The 16,173-nt window shown below is 30.4% G+C and overlaps 1 protein-coding gene across 3 annotated transcripts in view; it reads left to right on the top strand.

The window, feature by feature from the left end:
• Window positions 1-12,517, top strand: part of LOC118196964 (OTU domain-containing protein 7B-like) — a 90,388-nt gene extending 77,871 nt beyond the window's left edge. For all 3 annotated transcript variants that reach the window (XM_085810480.1, XM_085810481.1, XM_035368437.2), the window contains 2 exons: window positions 2,691-2,989; window positions 10,388-12,517. In XM_085810480.1, coding sequence (XP_085666606.1) covers window positions 2,691-2,989; window positions 10,388-11,502 — 1,414 coding nt within the window. In that variant the 3' untranslated portion in view covers window positions 11,503-12,517. The remainder of the gene's footprint in view (window positions 1-2,690; window positions 2,990-10,387) is intronic.
• The last annotated feature ends 3,656 nt before the right edge of the window (window positions 12,518-16,173 follow it).

Genomic DNA, 16,173 nt, shown 5'->3' with positions numbered 1-16,173 from the left:
GGGAGTACCCAAGCGCTCCAAAGGAACATATTCACATTGATTATGCAGGACCTATTTTTGAGCAGATGTTTTTGATAATGGTCAATGCTCACTCAAAATGGCTAGAAGCCTGTCCATTGAAATCAAGCTCGACTTTCAAAACGGTAGAATGTTTACGGGACTTTTTTGCATGATTCGGATTACCAATACTGTTAGTGAGTTATAATGGGCCATAATTCACTTCACATGAGTTTAAGATAATTCTACAGAGTAACGGACTCAAACCCAAAACTACAGCACCATTTAAACCATCCAGTAATGGGCAGGCTCAACGGTATGTGTTTACAGTAAAACAATCTTTAAGAACAATGCAAAATTATCGAGGAACTTTGAAACAAAAACTCGTACATTTTTGATGCAATATAGGAAAGCTCCAAATTTAACTACTCTACAGAGCCCTGCAATGCTAGTGCTGACGAGGGAAATTCAAACAAGAAATAGATTTATAGAGACCAGACCTCAAAAGGAGGGTGGAAGACAAAATTCGAAAAGGAACCTAAGAGTTTGCAGACCGAGGATTTAGAGTAGGAGATAGAGTGGCAGTAAGAAATTATCACCAAGGTGATAGATGATGGAGATTTTGAACCATCCAATCCAAGGATGGGCAGCTTCATTACACCATAAATGTAGATGGTCAGCTATTGTGACAACATATCAATCAGATGCGTGATGGAGGAACTGTAACAGATGAGGGATTCATACGTCCACCTCCAGTTCTCGTGATTTCCAAAGAGCCTCATAAGAGTGGAGTTTCAGAACATCCAAAGATAATAGCTACCAGGCAGATGAGTCTGTGTCGTCCTCCGAGCCTAAGGTTGTAGGAGATGTTCCGTCCACCAGACCTGCTGCTGATACAACTAAGTTACCAAAGAAACCAACAGGGCCACAACCTTTGCATTGGTCCAATAGAATTCGGCGTCTCCCTTATAGACTGCAGTTATAATAAAGAGGGAGGGATGTGGTATATTGAGAACTAACGATGTGGTACAGTACAAAGTCTTTAATCCGGACTCGTATGGACTTCAGCGATTCCGGATTAGGGATTTTTCCGGATTAAAGATCATCAATTTTAATCTGGTAAGATGGCATGCAGAAATTATACAATTAAAAATATGAAACCGTAATTTATGAAATAAAGAGCAATTATGATCTAAAGGGTATCGAAATTTACAAAAAAAAAAAAAAAAAAAAAAAAACTTTATATTTATTTGCTTATTTTATTAAACATTTCTTTCAATGCGCGCATGCATAAAGCATACATTATGCATAGTCAAAATTAGAAAATTGCAACCAGAAAACTATTTGATATGTATTCGTAATATTTATAATGACGAGGAAATTGATTTAAATCATATCGGAGTACATCGAGATGAAACACTACATTTAATAAGGAATTATAAGCTGAATAAAATAAAAACATCTGCCCTGAAGATAAGGGTAGTGCTGACAGATCAACTTCTAGTTCATTGCGCACTGCAACCCCCCCCCCCGGCAGAGCAGCGTGAAATTGATAAACAGATTCCGGAATGGTTAGAAAAACAAATCACCTCTCTGTCACTTTCTTCGTGCCTTTATCTATTTTTTCCAGCAATTCCACTTTTTGTTTAATGGACATCGAAACATGCTTTCACTTTGTAGATCCTTTGGCAGCTTCCGAATTGGAAACTCTTTTTGACATAATCGAAAGTTCACGTTTACTTTTTATAAAATTGCTCAAACAGTCTGCAAATAATAAGCCGGATCCAATTAGAAGATTAAGGAACAACGCAGTCTGCAACATTAACTAAAATAGATAATTAGATAATATTAGCCTAACTTATACCGTCCGTTATACATTAAACACGCATGCGCAAACGTATTATGCCGCTTGCACAGAAAGTTTGTAGCTTTGAGGTCCAGATTATAGATCATTCCGGATTATGGACGTTCGGATTAAAAACTTTATACTGTATATCATAATCAGACTTAAAGCTGGCACAGTACGAAGCATCAAAGCATGCACAGTAATAAGAAAAGGACTGGAATGCGAGTAGCTGTAGATATAAGTGTGCATGCGAGTGATTATATATTTTGTATGTATAATAATAAAAGTAGCATGTAGTTTAAAAGAGTGTTGTGAAATAATTACCCACTAAAGGATACACAGTATCTAGTCTGAACTGTAATCTGCAAATAAGATATATTGCATTTTGCTTAAAATTTATATTTATGAGATTGTTTATTTTAATTATTATATTTATTCACTTATTCCCTCCCATTTTTTTAAACCAATTTATACTTTTGAAAATAAAGAAGGAAAAGTTTAAAAGAAGAACTTAGTTGATTAAAAGCTGCAAAAGAATTGATATTCTATGTTTTCTGCAGCCTGTATTTAAAAGAAAGAATAAAAACAGTTACAGTTATTATCTTCATTGTTATTCTTTTCACTTGTACAATGTACTTTGGCATCCAACCATATCCCATATAGTGCTTTCATAATGCAGAAGTTGATCATATGCTAAAAAAAACTTGGACAAGAGAAATATGCATGGAGGGATATAAGTTTATGACTGTGAACCAATTCATGAAAATACCCTGTGAATAGGTATTTTCATGACTGCATTATTTAATTTATTCAAGGAATTGATCATTATGTTTTCTATTTTTCTTAGTGGAACAACACAAAGCAGTGACTGCCAGTCTGATGTTTATGAAAGTTTGGAAGAGCTACATGTCTTAGTATTAGCTCATGTCCTGAAGCGAGCTATAATTGTGATTGCTGACACTGTTCTAAAAGATGTCACTGGAGAGCCATTTGCTCCTATACCATTTGGGGGAATTTATTTGCCCCTTGAATGCCCACCAGCAGAATGTCATCGTTCACCTTTGTGCCTCACCTATGACTCTGCCCATTTTTCTGCTCTTGTACCAATGGATGAGGAATGTAAAGATTTATCATCAGAACCAAAAGGTTTGTAGTTAATTCACAATAGCTGTTCTTATACATACTACAGTACAAAGTCCAAGATCAGGGCTCGTCGGGACTTTTGGCAATCCCAGATTTGGGATTTTTCTGGATATTAGATCATCATTTTAAATCTACTAAGATGGCATGTGGAAATTATAAAATTAAAAATATGAAATTGTGGTTTATGAACACATGATTATGTGATGTGAGCAATATAAGTGATTATAAAGCGTTTATAAACTAAAGGTTTTCAATATTTACAAAAAAACCCTTAATATTGATTTCTTAATTGTGTTTATTTGTTAATTAAATGTAAGTCGTTTAAGTTGCTTCATTTTTTATGCTAATACTTTCTCTTTAATTGTATAGATAAATTATTTTTTGTTCAGTTACAAAGTTCCATTGTTCAAGTTCTGTAATTGCTGTGTTGAAAATTCAGACTAACTTGGCAATTGAAATTTTTCCATTTTTCAATAAACTTTCTGTCACTTTCTTCACTATCGGTAGTAGTATTTTCCAGATTTAGAACAGATTTTGTCATCCGTTAATTGATTGATGATCGGGGCATAGTCATCACAAGGAAAAACTTCTGTTATATCATCTTTATTTATTACCATTTCTCCAAATTTCTTTACAAAATCCATTATTTGGAAAATTCACCTTTGGTTTGTGATATCCAAAAACCTTCAAATTCGTGGCTATCAACTTCATCAACCTCACCGTGAAATATGGTAGCTGGCCGTAGACACATCCTCCCACGATCTTGCAAGGTTCCACGTAGCAGATTTTATGCTAAAATATTTCAAAAATTCTTGAATAGTGTAGTGTAGCCATTATTTAAGAAATTTAGCATGGGCATTAAAAATTCTGCTTTATATTTGCATTTCAGCTCGTGCACTATTCCGATAGGTATAGGCTGATTGATGGATGTACAATTTGAAGGAAAGAATAATACGAATACATTATCTTTCATTAAAACTTTAAGTAAAGTATGAGCCATACAGTTTTCTACAATTAGGATAACTTTTGCATCATCAGGTGAACTATCTAAATCAAATGTTACCAAGCCTCGGGTATGAAATAATTTTAAAACCAATCATTCATTAACACTTGTGTCATCCATACTGTTTTATTTACACGATATACATATAACGGAGAAAATCTTTATGCCTTCAAATGCTCGAGGTCGTGTATTTTTTCTGATTATGAAATGTTTACACTTATGCATTCCTGTAGCATTTGCGCATTCTAAAATTGATAGTCTCGCTTTGGAATCTTTGATACCAGTTGGAGCCTTTTCGGGAGAGTTTTCTGTAGAATACGTATTGCCAAAAAAGACAAGTTTCATCAGCATTGTAAGTATGTTGAGATAACTTTTCACTATTACTGAGTTCAATAAATTCATCTGCAAATAGTTCAGCAGTTGCAGTATAAGCTATCATGAGATTAGGAATGAAAGACGAGTTGTTTTGCTAAATTTTGTCTTGCTTCTATCATGCATGGAGACAAGTCTGAATTGTTCAGCAATTGCAGTATCAGCTATCATGAGATTAGGAACGAAAGACGAGTTGTTTTGCTAAATTTTGTCTTGCTTCTATCATGCACGGAGATAAGTATGAATTGAGTTATTTATTATATTTAAGTCCATTTCTTGCTCATGCTTAAGGCTTATCTGGATCCTGAATAAATAAATTCCCACATATAATTAAGGCTTATCTAGTGCCGGTGCTAGATATCTTACCGTCTGATGCAGTCTCTGCGGGTTAATGAATTCTGCTAACATCCTTAAGAGCATCCTTAAGTTCTAAATTGTGGATCCCAGTGCTTTCCCTAAATTCTAAAAATATTTTCATCCTTTAATTTTGTTGCTCGGTGCTTCTCTAAATTCCCAAAATCTTGTCTTCCCCAAATTCTGCCACTAGGTGCGGCCATACGAGCTCTGGCGCCATTTCTGGGTTTATGTGAAAGAGAAATCCTTAATTCAAATAGCACTAAATGTAATCTTTTAGCCTATGAATATCATTGACAAAATCTACTTTTAGCATAGCAAGAGAAATTTAAAAACAATTTTTCCTCGACACAATTTCTTAGCGCATTTAACTTAAATCTGTAATCACCGCCAAGTGTAATGTCAGAATAAAAGGTTATCATTCTTCTTTATTATTCAATTACTAACATAAAAAAATTGTATAGGCATCGCTACATGAGTCATTACTCAAGTTGTCATGTTTTGATCAACATGCGGTGATGAAACGAAAGTATAATAAATAATGATTCGCCAGGTCGACGTCAGATCAACAATGTTCCTAAGTAGATTGTTTTCGTTTGATACATATGCCAATCAAATTCGCAGCTACGGAGTCAATTTACTGATCACACAAATTTATACTAAAATGATTGTGTCTTCAATAACGAGGTATTTTATTTAGTGTCGAAGTGAAATTAAGAATTGGAACTCTCCCCATGTTTTATTATGAGGGAAAAATCAAATGCACAAGTGTAAAACGTACCCCCCCCCAAAAAAAAAGCTTAAAAAAGTGTTGAAAGTGGCTTTGAGGACCGGATTTTAGATCATTCTGAATATTGGACATCCGGATCTCAGACTTTGTACTGTTCATAACCAGTATGATTGTTCACAGAAGCTACTATCATGCTGATAGTCTCAGATTTAAATCTCAGATGATAAGAGACTGATGTTAGTAATCATAATATCTGTGCAGAATATTGGTACTTAAAATTCTCTTGATCTACTTGTTCTGTCCAAAGGTTCTTGTCTGTCCAAGGAATTCAGTGTTCCATAGCAGTTTACATGTCATCCTAGATATGTCTGATAACACTGAGATCTGGTGTTTCAGATAACCATGGTAAGACTTCCTCAGATGAATGTTTCTCTGATACTCTTTAGCCTAGTTTCACATTTCTTATAGAAAAGACCAAATGCCTCAGAATAAACACAGGGTATGAAAGATTATACATCATCGTAAAGGATATGCATGTAACATTCATCTGTCAACATTGTTTAAAGACATACTAGGGGCCTTACTGAATGTCATTTAAACAAATCCTATATCATTTCAGAATCTCCTATTGATATGTGGGATCACAGATTTTTCTCTGCACACAAATCATCCCATTTACCCAGCTAAAAATGCAGCTCACTAAAACAAGCTAATTATTTTGAATTATCAAGTGTTCAGTGCTTGAGTTACTAGATAAATGCATGGCATTGAATTATGCATTCAACCAAGTATTCTGGTTCAGTGATGGCTCCTAAAAGCTATATCATGAACCAACCTGTGTAGTCTGTATCCCATCTTCTGTGCATAACATTCTTTGTTTTCTCTTTGCTGTTGTCGGGGTTCGTATGGTCCTTAAAAGTCCTTAGGTTTTGTGGAATTAATTTTTGGTCTTTAAAGGTTCTTAATTTCGGCCAAAATCAGCAGAAGGTTCTTAACTTTAATCATCTGAAATTTCTGTCTGTTTTTTATGACTGCCATTTTGAATCTGAATTAGCATTTTGGAGAAATATTTTTGGCAATTCATTCACAAATATAATTATTTTTTGAATTGGTGAATAAGTTCATGAATTATAATTTATCCCTATTTCTAATATAAATGGTGGGTAAATTAAGCAGTTGTTTATAATTTTAGCCTTTACTATAATTTTCCATTTCCTCACCAGAATGCAAATCACTTAGATAGATTTTAAACTAAGGTTTTGATGTTGTAAGACAGAATTTGTTTCTGGCCTCCAGTTGCACTCTGCGTTAGTTCCTACCGACTCTGATAATTTTTTATAACTCACCTTTGCATTATCGCTGCCGATATTTGAATTTGTTATGATGAGTTGCGAGTTTATTATGAGTATTACAGAGCCAGCTTAGATTAAAATTAAATTGTGTAGTCTTTGACTACTAGTCCCCCTAGTTGATATTTCTAGCACAAAGAACATGCCTTTATGCTCTAAGTTCTTTTTAAATAAGAGATTTATTTAAACCTTTATCTGACTTTGTAGTTACTTTCAGACATAGCAATAATTTGCTTCATGACTGTCAGTGGTTTTGGAATATTTAACTTTTATCAGATCAAAACCTCATAGGTACATAGTCAAGAGATTGAGAAGTTAGAAGATAAAAACATGCGGAAACTAGTGGGAATATTGTTTTTCATCTTGAAACAAATTCCTAATCGTTAGAATAGATGCTTAAAGAAAAGGAAATTGAGATAAATTAGTCAGAATGGTCTGGAAAGTCTTCAAATTAAAAAGATACATAAATATTTTGTTGAGTACTGTTGCTATGAAATGTAAATGTTGTGTAGATTTAATGTGTAGTCATACTAATATCGTTTAAGAATTAATGTAGAACATTTCATGTATTTTAAACTGTAAATGTTAATAGATTTTGATTTTATGAGTGCTTTTTTAACAAGATATTGATATGATATTTAAAAAAAAAATTTAGTAGTGGCCATGTAAATCTATAATGACTAAGGATATCTAACTAGCTAATTTAATTGTTTGCAATTAACTGGTCACTTTAAAAGTTATCTCTGCATATTAAAGTGAGTTATTGGCTTTCATTAATCCTTACCATGATCACAAGATACAGCAACATAGTGTAAAACTTATTCTTTGCATCTAGTGAAACTTAAAATAACAGAAAAGAACTTATCATATCTGGTGTTTTAGTGGGTTATTGGAACCTTAAAATATATTAACTGGGTTACAACCCCAAGAACTTTACACAAAGCTGTGATACTAATTGCGTCAGAAGGCAGAACACAGCTAACTTTCAAAACTTGCTAACTGTGCCTATATCAGGCATTCAGGTTTGTTCTGATTAGCAGGTCTCTCTCTAGGCAAGCAGCAGAGGTGGCAACAGCTAGTCTTCTATTACGAATCATGCTGATTATGATTTTACTTCTCATTTTAACTTATGCCGTTTGACATAAAAATCTACCTTCTAACTGAGCAAGTATGTGACAAAATGAGACATAAAAGTAAAAATCAGTATAAAGCTAATTGTTGGTAAAACAAAAATAAAATGTCACTAATCTTCTTTCAAATATGTCCAACTATTTTAAGTGTAAAATAGTTAATGCTACTTGATAACTACTTTTATAAAATTGATTTTATTCTCAAATTTGTTTTATAATTTTGTTTAGTAATAATACATTCTTCTTGTGGATCTATTTTATTCTTAGGATGGTGTTATAAAAGTGAAGTTCAGGCATAGCTAATATTTTTAATTGAATTTATTCAGTTCCCATTTGTTGATGGGTCCTTAAGTTTTTCATTAACGGTCCTTAAAAGTCCTTAATTTCCATGTGCAGAAATGTGTAAAAACCCTTTGTAGGCATTGATGATATGTCAAGCTAGACTTGATATGGCAAGAATCCTAGGATTTACAGAGATTGAAAAAACTATTTGAAAATGTAATCCAACCATACGGGTAATGCATCCTTCATCAATATCTTACTTTAGCCATTTTTGTCAGTTATAATACATTCTGGAAAACTGTTATGTCAGCTTATTTATAAATTCTGTTTGGTTTAAATATGTTCTACTCAATAAGGGTTCATTGTGCATTTCTATTAGTTACATAATTGGGTATATTATGAATAATATTGTTATTTTAAAGGTGATATTTTATTGCTAGTATATTGCTTCCGATTATTTTTTCTTAAATAATGTAATTCTATTCATGGTATAACTTCTTCATAAACATTGTTAATTAAAATGTTCATAATGTTTTTAATTAATGATATATACTATATATATATACACACACACAATAAAGTTTAACTTAAGAATAGTTGAAATTATTTTGTCATTATCTGTGTTTCAGTCATTAATTGAATCTAGCTAAAGTTACCAAATTCCAAGGCTGTTTTGTTTTAGGTTTTCGTATACTTTGCTTAACATGTTAATTTGTAGTAGGGGCAAGAGTATAAGTAAGAAGAGAAAAAAAAAATTAATTGCATTTTTAATGCAAATACACATTTACAAAGGACTTAATAACATTGCGCTACATATTGTGATCTATAGAAAAATTGCCTTAAAATGAGAAAAATGTATTTTGTCTAAGTTGCACAAATTTAATGGCTGAAGTTTAGAAAGTATATTTATTTATCAATATTACTTTAAAAATCAAATTGCAGTATGCAGTTCTTAATTTTTAAAAGTGTTCATATTCATGAAAAAATTATACTTTTAGCATAATTACTTGTCCAGATGGTATCAGAATTCCAGACAGTCTTTCAGTTGGTAACAGTGAAATACTTTATAGATTTTTGGCTACATTTGAAAATTATTGATGGTGGGTTTTTCTCATTAATATTGAAGCGTGCTACTATATTTTATTGATTATCACTTTTGTAATTGTTACTAAGTAAATATAATTTTGCCCTAAGTAATTAAACTTTATGTGTATAACTGAAAATTAATTCTATGCTGTTTTAACCAAACAAAACTAGAATTTTGGTAATCGTCTATTATTGAGGCAGCAGCTAAAATATACACAAGTATGTTAAAGTTCTGAAACTTTTACTGATAATTGCATCAAATATTGTAACATGACATGTTTTGGTCTAAAAAAAAAAAAAATTTTTTTTTTTTTTTTTTTTTTTTTTTTTTCCTGTGGGATTTTGACAAGAGAACTGGGATAGAGTTTACAATTTAATGACTGCGAAAGCTGAAGAATTTGCTAAATTCTTTCTGAAAAATCAGTTATCTATGGTAAAAGACTTTGTTCAAATCATGATAATATAGGGTGGCCTATGTTAAATCAAACTGGTCATGATAGACCTTGTTTGTTTTGGGTTCACTTTACCTTGGCATACCCAGTATTATCAAGCAGCAGTATGTCTTGAATGTATTATTCAGGTTGCCAATATTATTCCCACCTGTATTTTGCACCAGCAATAATATTTGACAATGACTACTGCCCTATTCTCTGTGGAGTTCTGGAATTTTAAACTTCTATAACAGCTAGAGTTAAAAAATAGTACTTTTTTGTATCAAGGGGGCAAGTCCTAAATAAACTATTATGTTTTTACATAAAATTACAGTATATTAGTATGTATTCCTCTATAAAATAGCAGAGAAGTTAATTTATTTTATGTGCTTTTTGTTTTTAATTCATTTTTCTGTTCATTCATCCCTTTTTTGTGAGAGGAGGATGTCTAAATTTATAAATTTTTCATGTATGATCTTAAATCCCAAGTAGTATGGATTTTTGCTCTTTGATTGTATGTTGAGTAAAAATATATTTTTCAAGTTTGCCAGTTTAATCATATTTTAAGAGTTACCAATAATTATAAGCTTGTGTTTTCAAATTATTAAATAAATAATTTCTAAAAAATCTCCTTCAGTTGTATAGTTTGCTTTTGTAATTTTAGCTGCAATTCCAGTCACAGACCCAGATAATAAGCTGCTTCCATTACAATTTGCTGTTGATCCTGGTCCAGAAGTGAGATGGGGACAAGATGAAAATGATTCATGGGTAATTGCCAGGTTAACTTTAACTGACAAAGAAAAACTTATCCTGTTAAATGAGTATCTAGATATAAGAAACATTGAAGTATCATATCAAATATCTGAGCCAGTGGAAAACACTTCTAAAGAAGTTAATGGTCATTTAGCTGAGGCAAAGTATTATGATCCATATGAGTCAGATGACAGCTCTCCTGATGAAGGTATATCATGTACAGGGGGTAAAAGTGGTAAGAGTAAAGCAGCTCGTCAGTTGCAAACTGTGGCCAAACAGTTTGGTAGCATTGGTAGAAGTATGAGTAAAAAATTGAAACATATCGGAAGCATGGCTCGGCGAGGTGGATCTTTCAAAGGTGAGTCCTCTACATTAAAACGGAATTCAGATACTCTTAAAAATAAAAGAACTTTAAGTGGCTTGCCCATGATGGCTCGAACTGCAACCATAGATGGGAGTTTGAATCCTAGGCAAGTAGTTGTAGCTGTCTTAAACACAGAAAAGAAACATGAGTATCAGAAGAAATTAATCCAGAATTATCTGACATCAGCAATCAGCAGATATGAAAATGATAAAATACTTAAAAGTAACTCTCTGCCAAACGGAAAGCTTGCCACTCTGCAGTGTATCAACCCTGGTTGCAAGATGTTCAGTGCTCCATCTACTAGTTACTTGTGCTCCACTTGTTATCGGAAACAAAAGGAACAGGAGTATGAGTTGGAAGGCCAGAGAATGATACAAAAAAATAACAGCTATTGCAATGAAGGTCCTGTGATTGTATCCGGAAAATCTGCTTTTTACACCGAAACTGATCAAAACATGAGAAAATCTGTAGAAAAGCTATCAGCAAATGGGCATTTAACAAATGGTTTGGCTGGATGCAAAAATTCAGTATTTTATGACAAGTTTTCTTGTGATGGTATTCAAATATATCGACAACCACTGCCTCCAGAATGTAAGGGTGAATCTCTTCATATGGATTCTCATTCTGTTCTGAAAACTATCAAGGAATCAGCTTCTTCATAAGCGAACCATTTGTCATCCAATTCTTGTGCCTTTGCTTTCATTTATAAAAATCCTCATTGTATAAAATGTTTGCACTTGCATAATATATATATAAACTCTTTTTAAACCTTTTTCAGTGAGATATTGCTTTATACTTAGTGTTTAAGAGATATATCAGAGGTGGTATGTATATGACTTGTAATTCATATTGAAAATACCGACAGTATAATGTCAGCCATTTATAAAGCTTTGTTGCATGCACAGCATCTTTTTTTTTTTTTTTTTTTTTTTAAATAATTTAGCACAGTAAGTTGAATAGTTCACTTCAAATTAAAATAGTTTGAGTTTTAACAGTATGTAGATATTTGTAAATAGGAAAATTAATATATTACTTTTTGTTGATTTTACATATTTTATGAGAGCATTATTAAAATTATACAGAATTCTAAAAGGCTGCATAATTGTTTGCTTGTGCAGCTCATGGTATTCTATCTTGTGTTCTTTCAAAATATTATGAAGTTTTAGCATTCATCAAACTTCAGTAGTTCTGCATTTTAAGTGTAAAAAATGAAGCTACTTTTTTGTTTATGATTGAATTTGCTATTTTGTTATCTGTGATGAAAGCAACAAAACATATGTTATTCCATTATTTGTGAACTTTCTTAATTTTAATTCTTGTTATATATTTTAATTTTATCTCTTATTAAATCCTTGTATCAATTGACTTTTGTTGTAAACTAATTCAATTATACCTGTTTTAAAGAACTTTCTGTGTGTCCTTTCCAAGTCTTAATACTGTAGGGATGTCTTTATGTGTATTTTGTATGATTTTTTTTTTATATTTGGGGAAGAAAAAAATAAATTAATAAACTTTGGTAAATTAATTTGAAATTGTCTAAATATAACATCAGTATTAAGCTTAGATAAGTTAATTGTCTTATTATGTTAATATTCATTCTGTATAAAGTAAAGTAAATCATAAAATATAATTTAGGATAATTTAAAAGTTTTGATTTTGATAAGCATAGTCATCATAAAAATTTATCAAACCTCCTTTTTTTTTTTTTTTTTTTTTTTTTTTTTTTTAATACAAAAATTGTTAGATTGAGTAAGCTTAACTTGCATTTATTTCTCCTTCAAAATGTTGTAGGTTATGGCATTTATCAAACTATTATAAATTATTATAAAACAGTCAAGAAATTGATTTCAGTATAAAATAATGATAAATTAGTTTAAATTACATTTCTTTTTATTTTTCAGATTGTTTTTTACTAGGCCATTTTCTTGAAATGAAAACGTCTGCTCAATTTTGAATTTTTTTCCTTTTTGGTTTTGATGATTTGGTATTGGAATAAAATAATATCTTTTCAGAGGAAAATAAGCATATCTCAGTAAACAATTAAATACACAATGCAAGTTTCCTAGTGCGCAAAACATAGTAATTTAAAGTATTAAACGGAGAAACTGTATTAAAACATGTAGCTTTTATGTAACAGAAAATAAAAAATGTAAGAAATTTCTGAATCAAGTTTTGATAGTATTTATTGCTCATTTTTCTGAGTGTGTAGAATCTTTCTTATCTGCAGAAAAGTATACTTAATTTCCATTATTCATTTTATTTCACATGTGTTAGTTGTATTGATACTTATTGTTTTCTCTCTGTAGGCATTTTTCATTGCTACTTAAGTATTACATTTTAATTATAGACTAATGATCGTGCTTGTTGTGCTTTGATTTGATCTTCTGTTGTATTTGATTTGAGATGTATATGGCATTGTTATCTAATTCCATTTTTCATTTTAAGTACATGCTGCAATGTATACATGACTAAGGCGTAACATTATATAATAAATTACAAAAAAAAAAAAAAAATCTTGTAGATTTGGGGACCTTAGACTGCATTCAACAGAACTTTTTAATTTAATTTCTGTAATTTAAAATCAAAATAGAAAATAATTATTTAATATTACCTAGGCTGCAAAACTAACTACTTAAAGTGATTAATTAAATAATTAATTTTGATGTATCTTGTTACTATAAATAATATTTTTTAGATAAAATTATAATGAAATAAAAGTATTTTTCTTTTACTTTCCACATAAGGTGCACATAATATTAATATATTTTCTGAGAATAGTAGAAGTTCAGTGGAAAAAAATAAAATGATTGTTTTAGAGATTTTGCAAGTCAACAGAATTTGAAAACTCTTAATATAGATTTCACTTTACTTTTTATATTAAAATTCAATTCTTCCTTATAGAGTTAAAAACGAGTTTGAAATTTTTCAATCAATATCTAGTTATAAAATATAGATCTTCCAGGATTACTTTAGAAGTCTCATCAAATGTTTTCTTCTATTTTTAATCAATCTGCTGCCATTTCCATGCAATTTTTCAGTCTGTCCTTTCCTAAAGTCTTTCTTCTCTTCATCTGTTGGTATCTTAGTCTTCCTTTGTTGTGAAAACAGATAAAAATAAAATTAGTAATGCAACAACCTTGAGTTTGGCATAGATTTAGTTAAGATCTCAATCAGTTTTGAGGGTATACAGGTACAGGTCCATCTTCATCAGGAAGAAAGAAATCATGAAGACTGTCTAAGCCAAGAGGTACGTGTACCTATCAGTCCTCGAAATTATTTAGATGATTTTGTTTTCAGAATTTTTCTGCCATCTTTTCATTATATGAGCTTTTTGCCTTTATTTTTCACTTAGTTCAAAAGATTTCTGAAGTTCTTCCCATTTAAGGTGAATTTTTTTTTAAATTTTTTTATATATATTTAATAATTAACCATTTATTTATATTCAATCAAGAAATTCCTTTTACATTAATTGAACTATGCATTAATAACTATGTGAATTTTCAGCTGATGTTGAATAAAGCTTAAACTCTATTTTCTATATTTTGATCTGCTTTATCAAATGCCTTTGTAGCTCTTTAATTATATGTGATTTTGGATTTCATTATCTAATTAAATATTCTTTGATTTTGTTATCTATCTTCTAAGTATTTTTTGTTTTATAATCAGATTTGCTTTAAAACATTTTAAAGGTGTCAAATTATCTTTTCTTATACACTCATTTTATGTATATTTTCTTATTCAAACTGAATATCTGCAGATGTTTCGTATAACAGTTTTTCTGAATTTTGAAATTTTTATTAAGGTTTATCATTTATCATTTTTAGTTTTCTTTGCATTGCCCCTCTTTTTTTAATCTATATCTTAAATATTTTTAGTTAAAGAGCATTATTTTTTATGTAATAACTTAAATTACTGTATAATTTTAGTTTGCATTTATTGTCAATAAAACACATAATAAATAAATCTTCTGTATTAAAAAAAGCTGTTAAATTAGATATGGCAGTTTATAACAGAGACTAAAGAACAGATGATTTAAATATATTAAAAATGCTTTTTCAAATTAGAAAAATTTTAAGATTTTTCCAAATTAAGAGGCTTTAGTGAAAATGAGACATTTCATTTTATATGTATGTAAGTTGCTTTTAATCAATAATTCATCTATGAGGTCTTTTCTGAATATGATGTTTCCCTTAATATTATATCAGTATAAGCTTTAAGGTTAAAAATTTCATGTTTAAGACAGGAATACAATTCCTAAATATAAAGTTCAGTAAGAGACTTGAAAGTTAGCAAGCTATCCTTCCTTTTCTAACATATCAATTACAAGTGCAGCTCAGATTTAGAAATGTAATAGTTGATTTTCCCTTACCATTTTTTTAAATTAAAAAAAAAAGTGTAATATGCGCTGTGAGGAATATTATGGTATTAAAACATATTTCCTTTTTTAAATATTGTCAGTGAGTTTCTCATATATATGTATTTTGTGGTTAATCTTGAAGGAAAGTATTATTGGCACATAATGTATTACTAAATGTTCAATGAAGACATAAATTCTCAAATTTTTGTAACTTAAAGATATAATTTTCACATTTTAAGAAAAAATGTAAAAATTTAAACTATACTGTGTATGCTTAGCATAGCCTTAAATGCTAAGACTGTTTTCTTTCAATACTGAAAAACATAAAATTTAAAAATTATTATATCAATAAGTTAAATTTTTATTTTAATAACATTCTTTTGTTGCTGTTATCAGTGTTCAAGAAGTTTAACTACTTCATGACATGAGTTTTCTTTTCTGTGTGCTGTATGAAGTTTTAAAAAAATATGCAATATGTGTTTTTTTCACTACTGGAAATTTTGTTTAGTACTGAAAACTTTTATAGCTATATGTGGGTATTGGAAATTTTTGGTGCATAAAGCATGGGTTCTTTGTTTGTCTCAGTAATGAAAATTCTTGAGATTCTTTGTGTGTCTCAACAATGAAAACTTATTGAAGATAATTGTTTCAATCCATGATAGTTTTATTTATTGTGTTCTGTTCTTAATAAATTTGGCTCATTTTGATGCTTTCGACTAAGGGTAAATGAATTGTTTAGCTACTGTAAATGTGATCGAACATCTTTTAAATCAATACCCTGTTTTCATTCTTTTGTACTTTTCTAAGTACTGCAGTTTGGCCGAATATATTTGTAGTGATATATAATTTCAGTACATTAGAATTAATGTAGATTTAATTTCACTACATTGATAATATTCCATGATTGTAAAAGTAAAAGCTTGTAACTTTCATTTTATTATTTGGCAAGTCTTGAAGTCCCGTGGGGAAAAAACAT

Source organism: Stegodyphus dumicola, chromosome 2, assembly GCF_044657685.1.
Source record: "Stegodyphus dumicola isolate Sdum_Otavi_A_Nest chromosome 2, ASM4465768v1".
NCBI classification, from domain to species: Eukaryota; Metazoa; Arthropoda; class Arachnida; order Araneae; family Eresidae; genus Stegodyphus; species Stegodyphus dumicola.
This window is presented reverse-complemented; position numbering and strand designations above follow the sequence as displayed.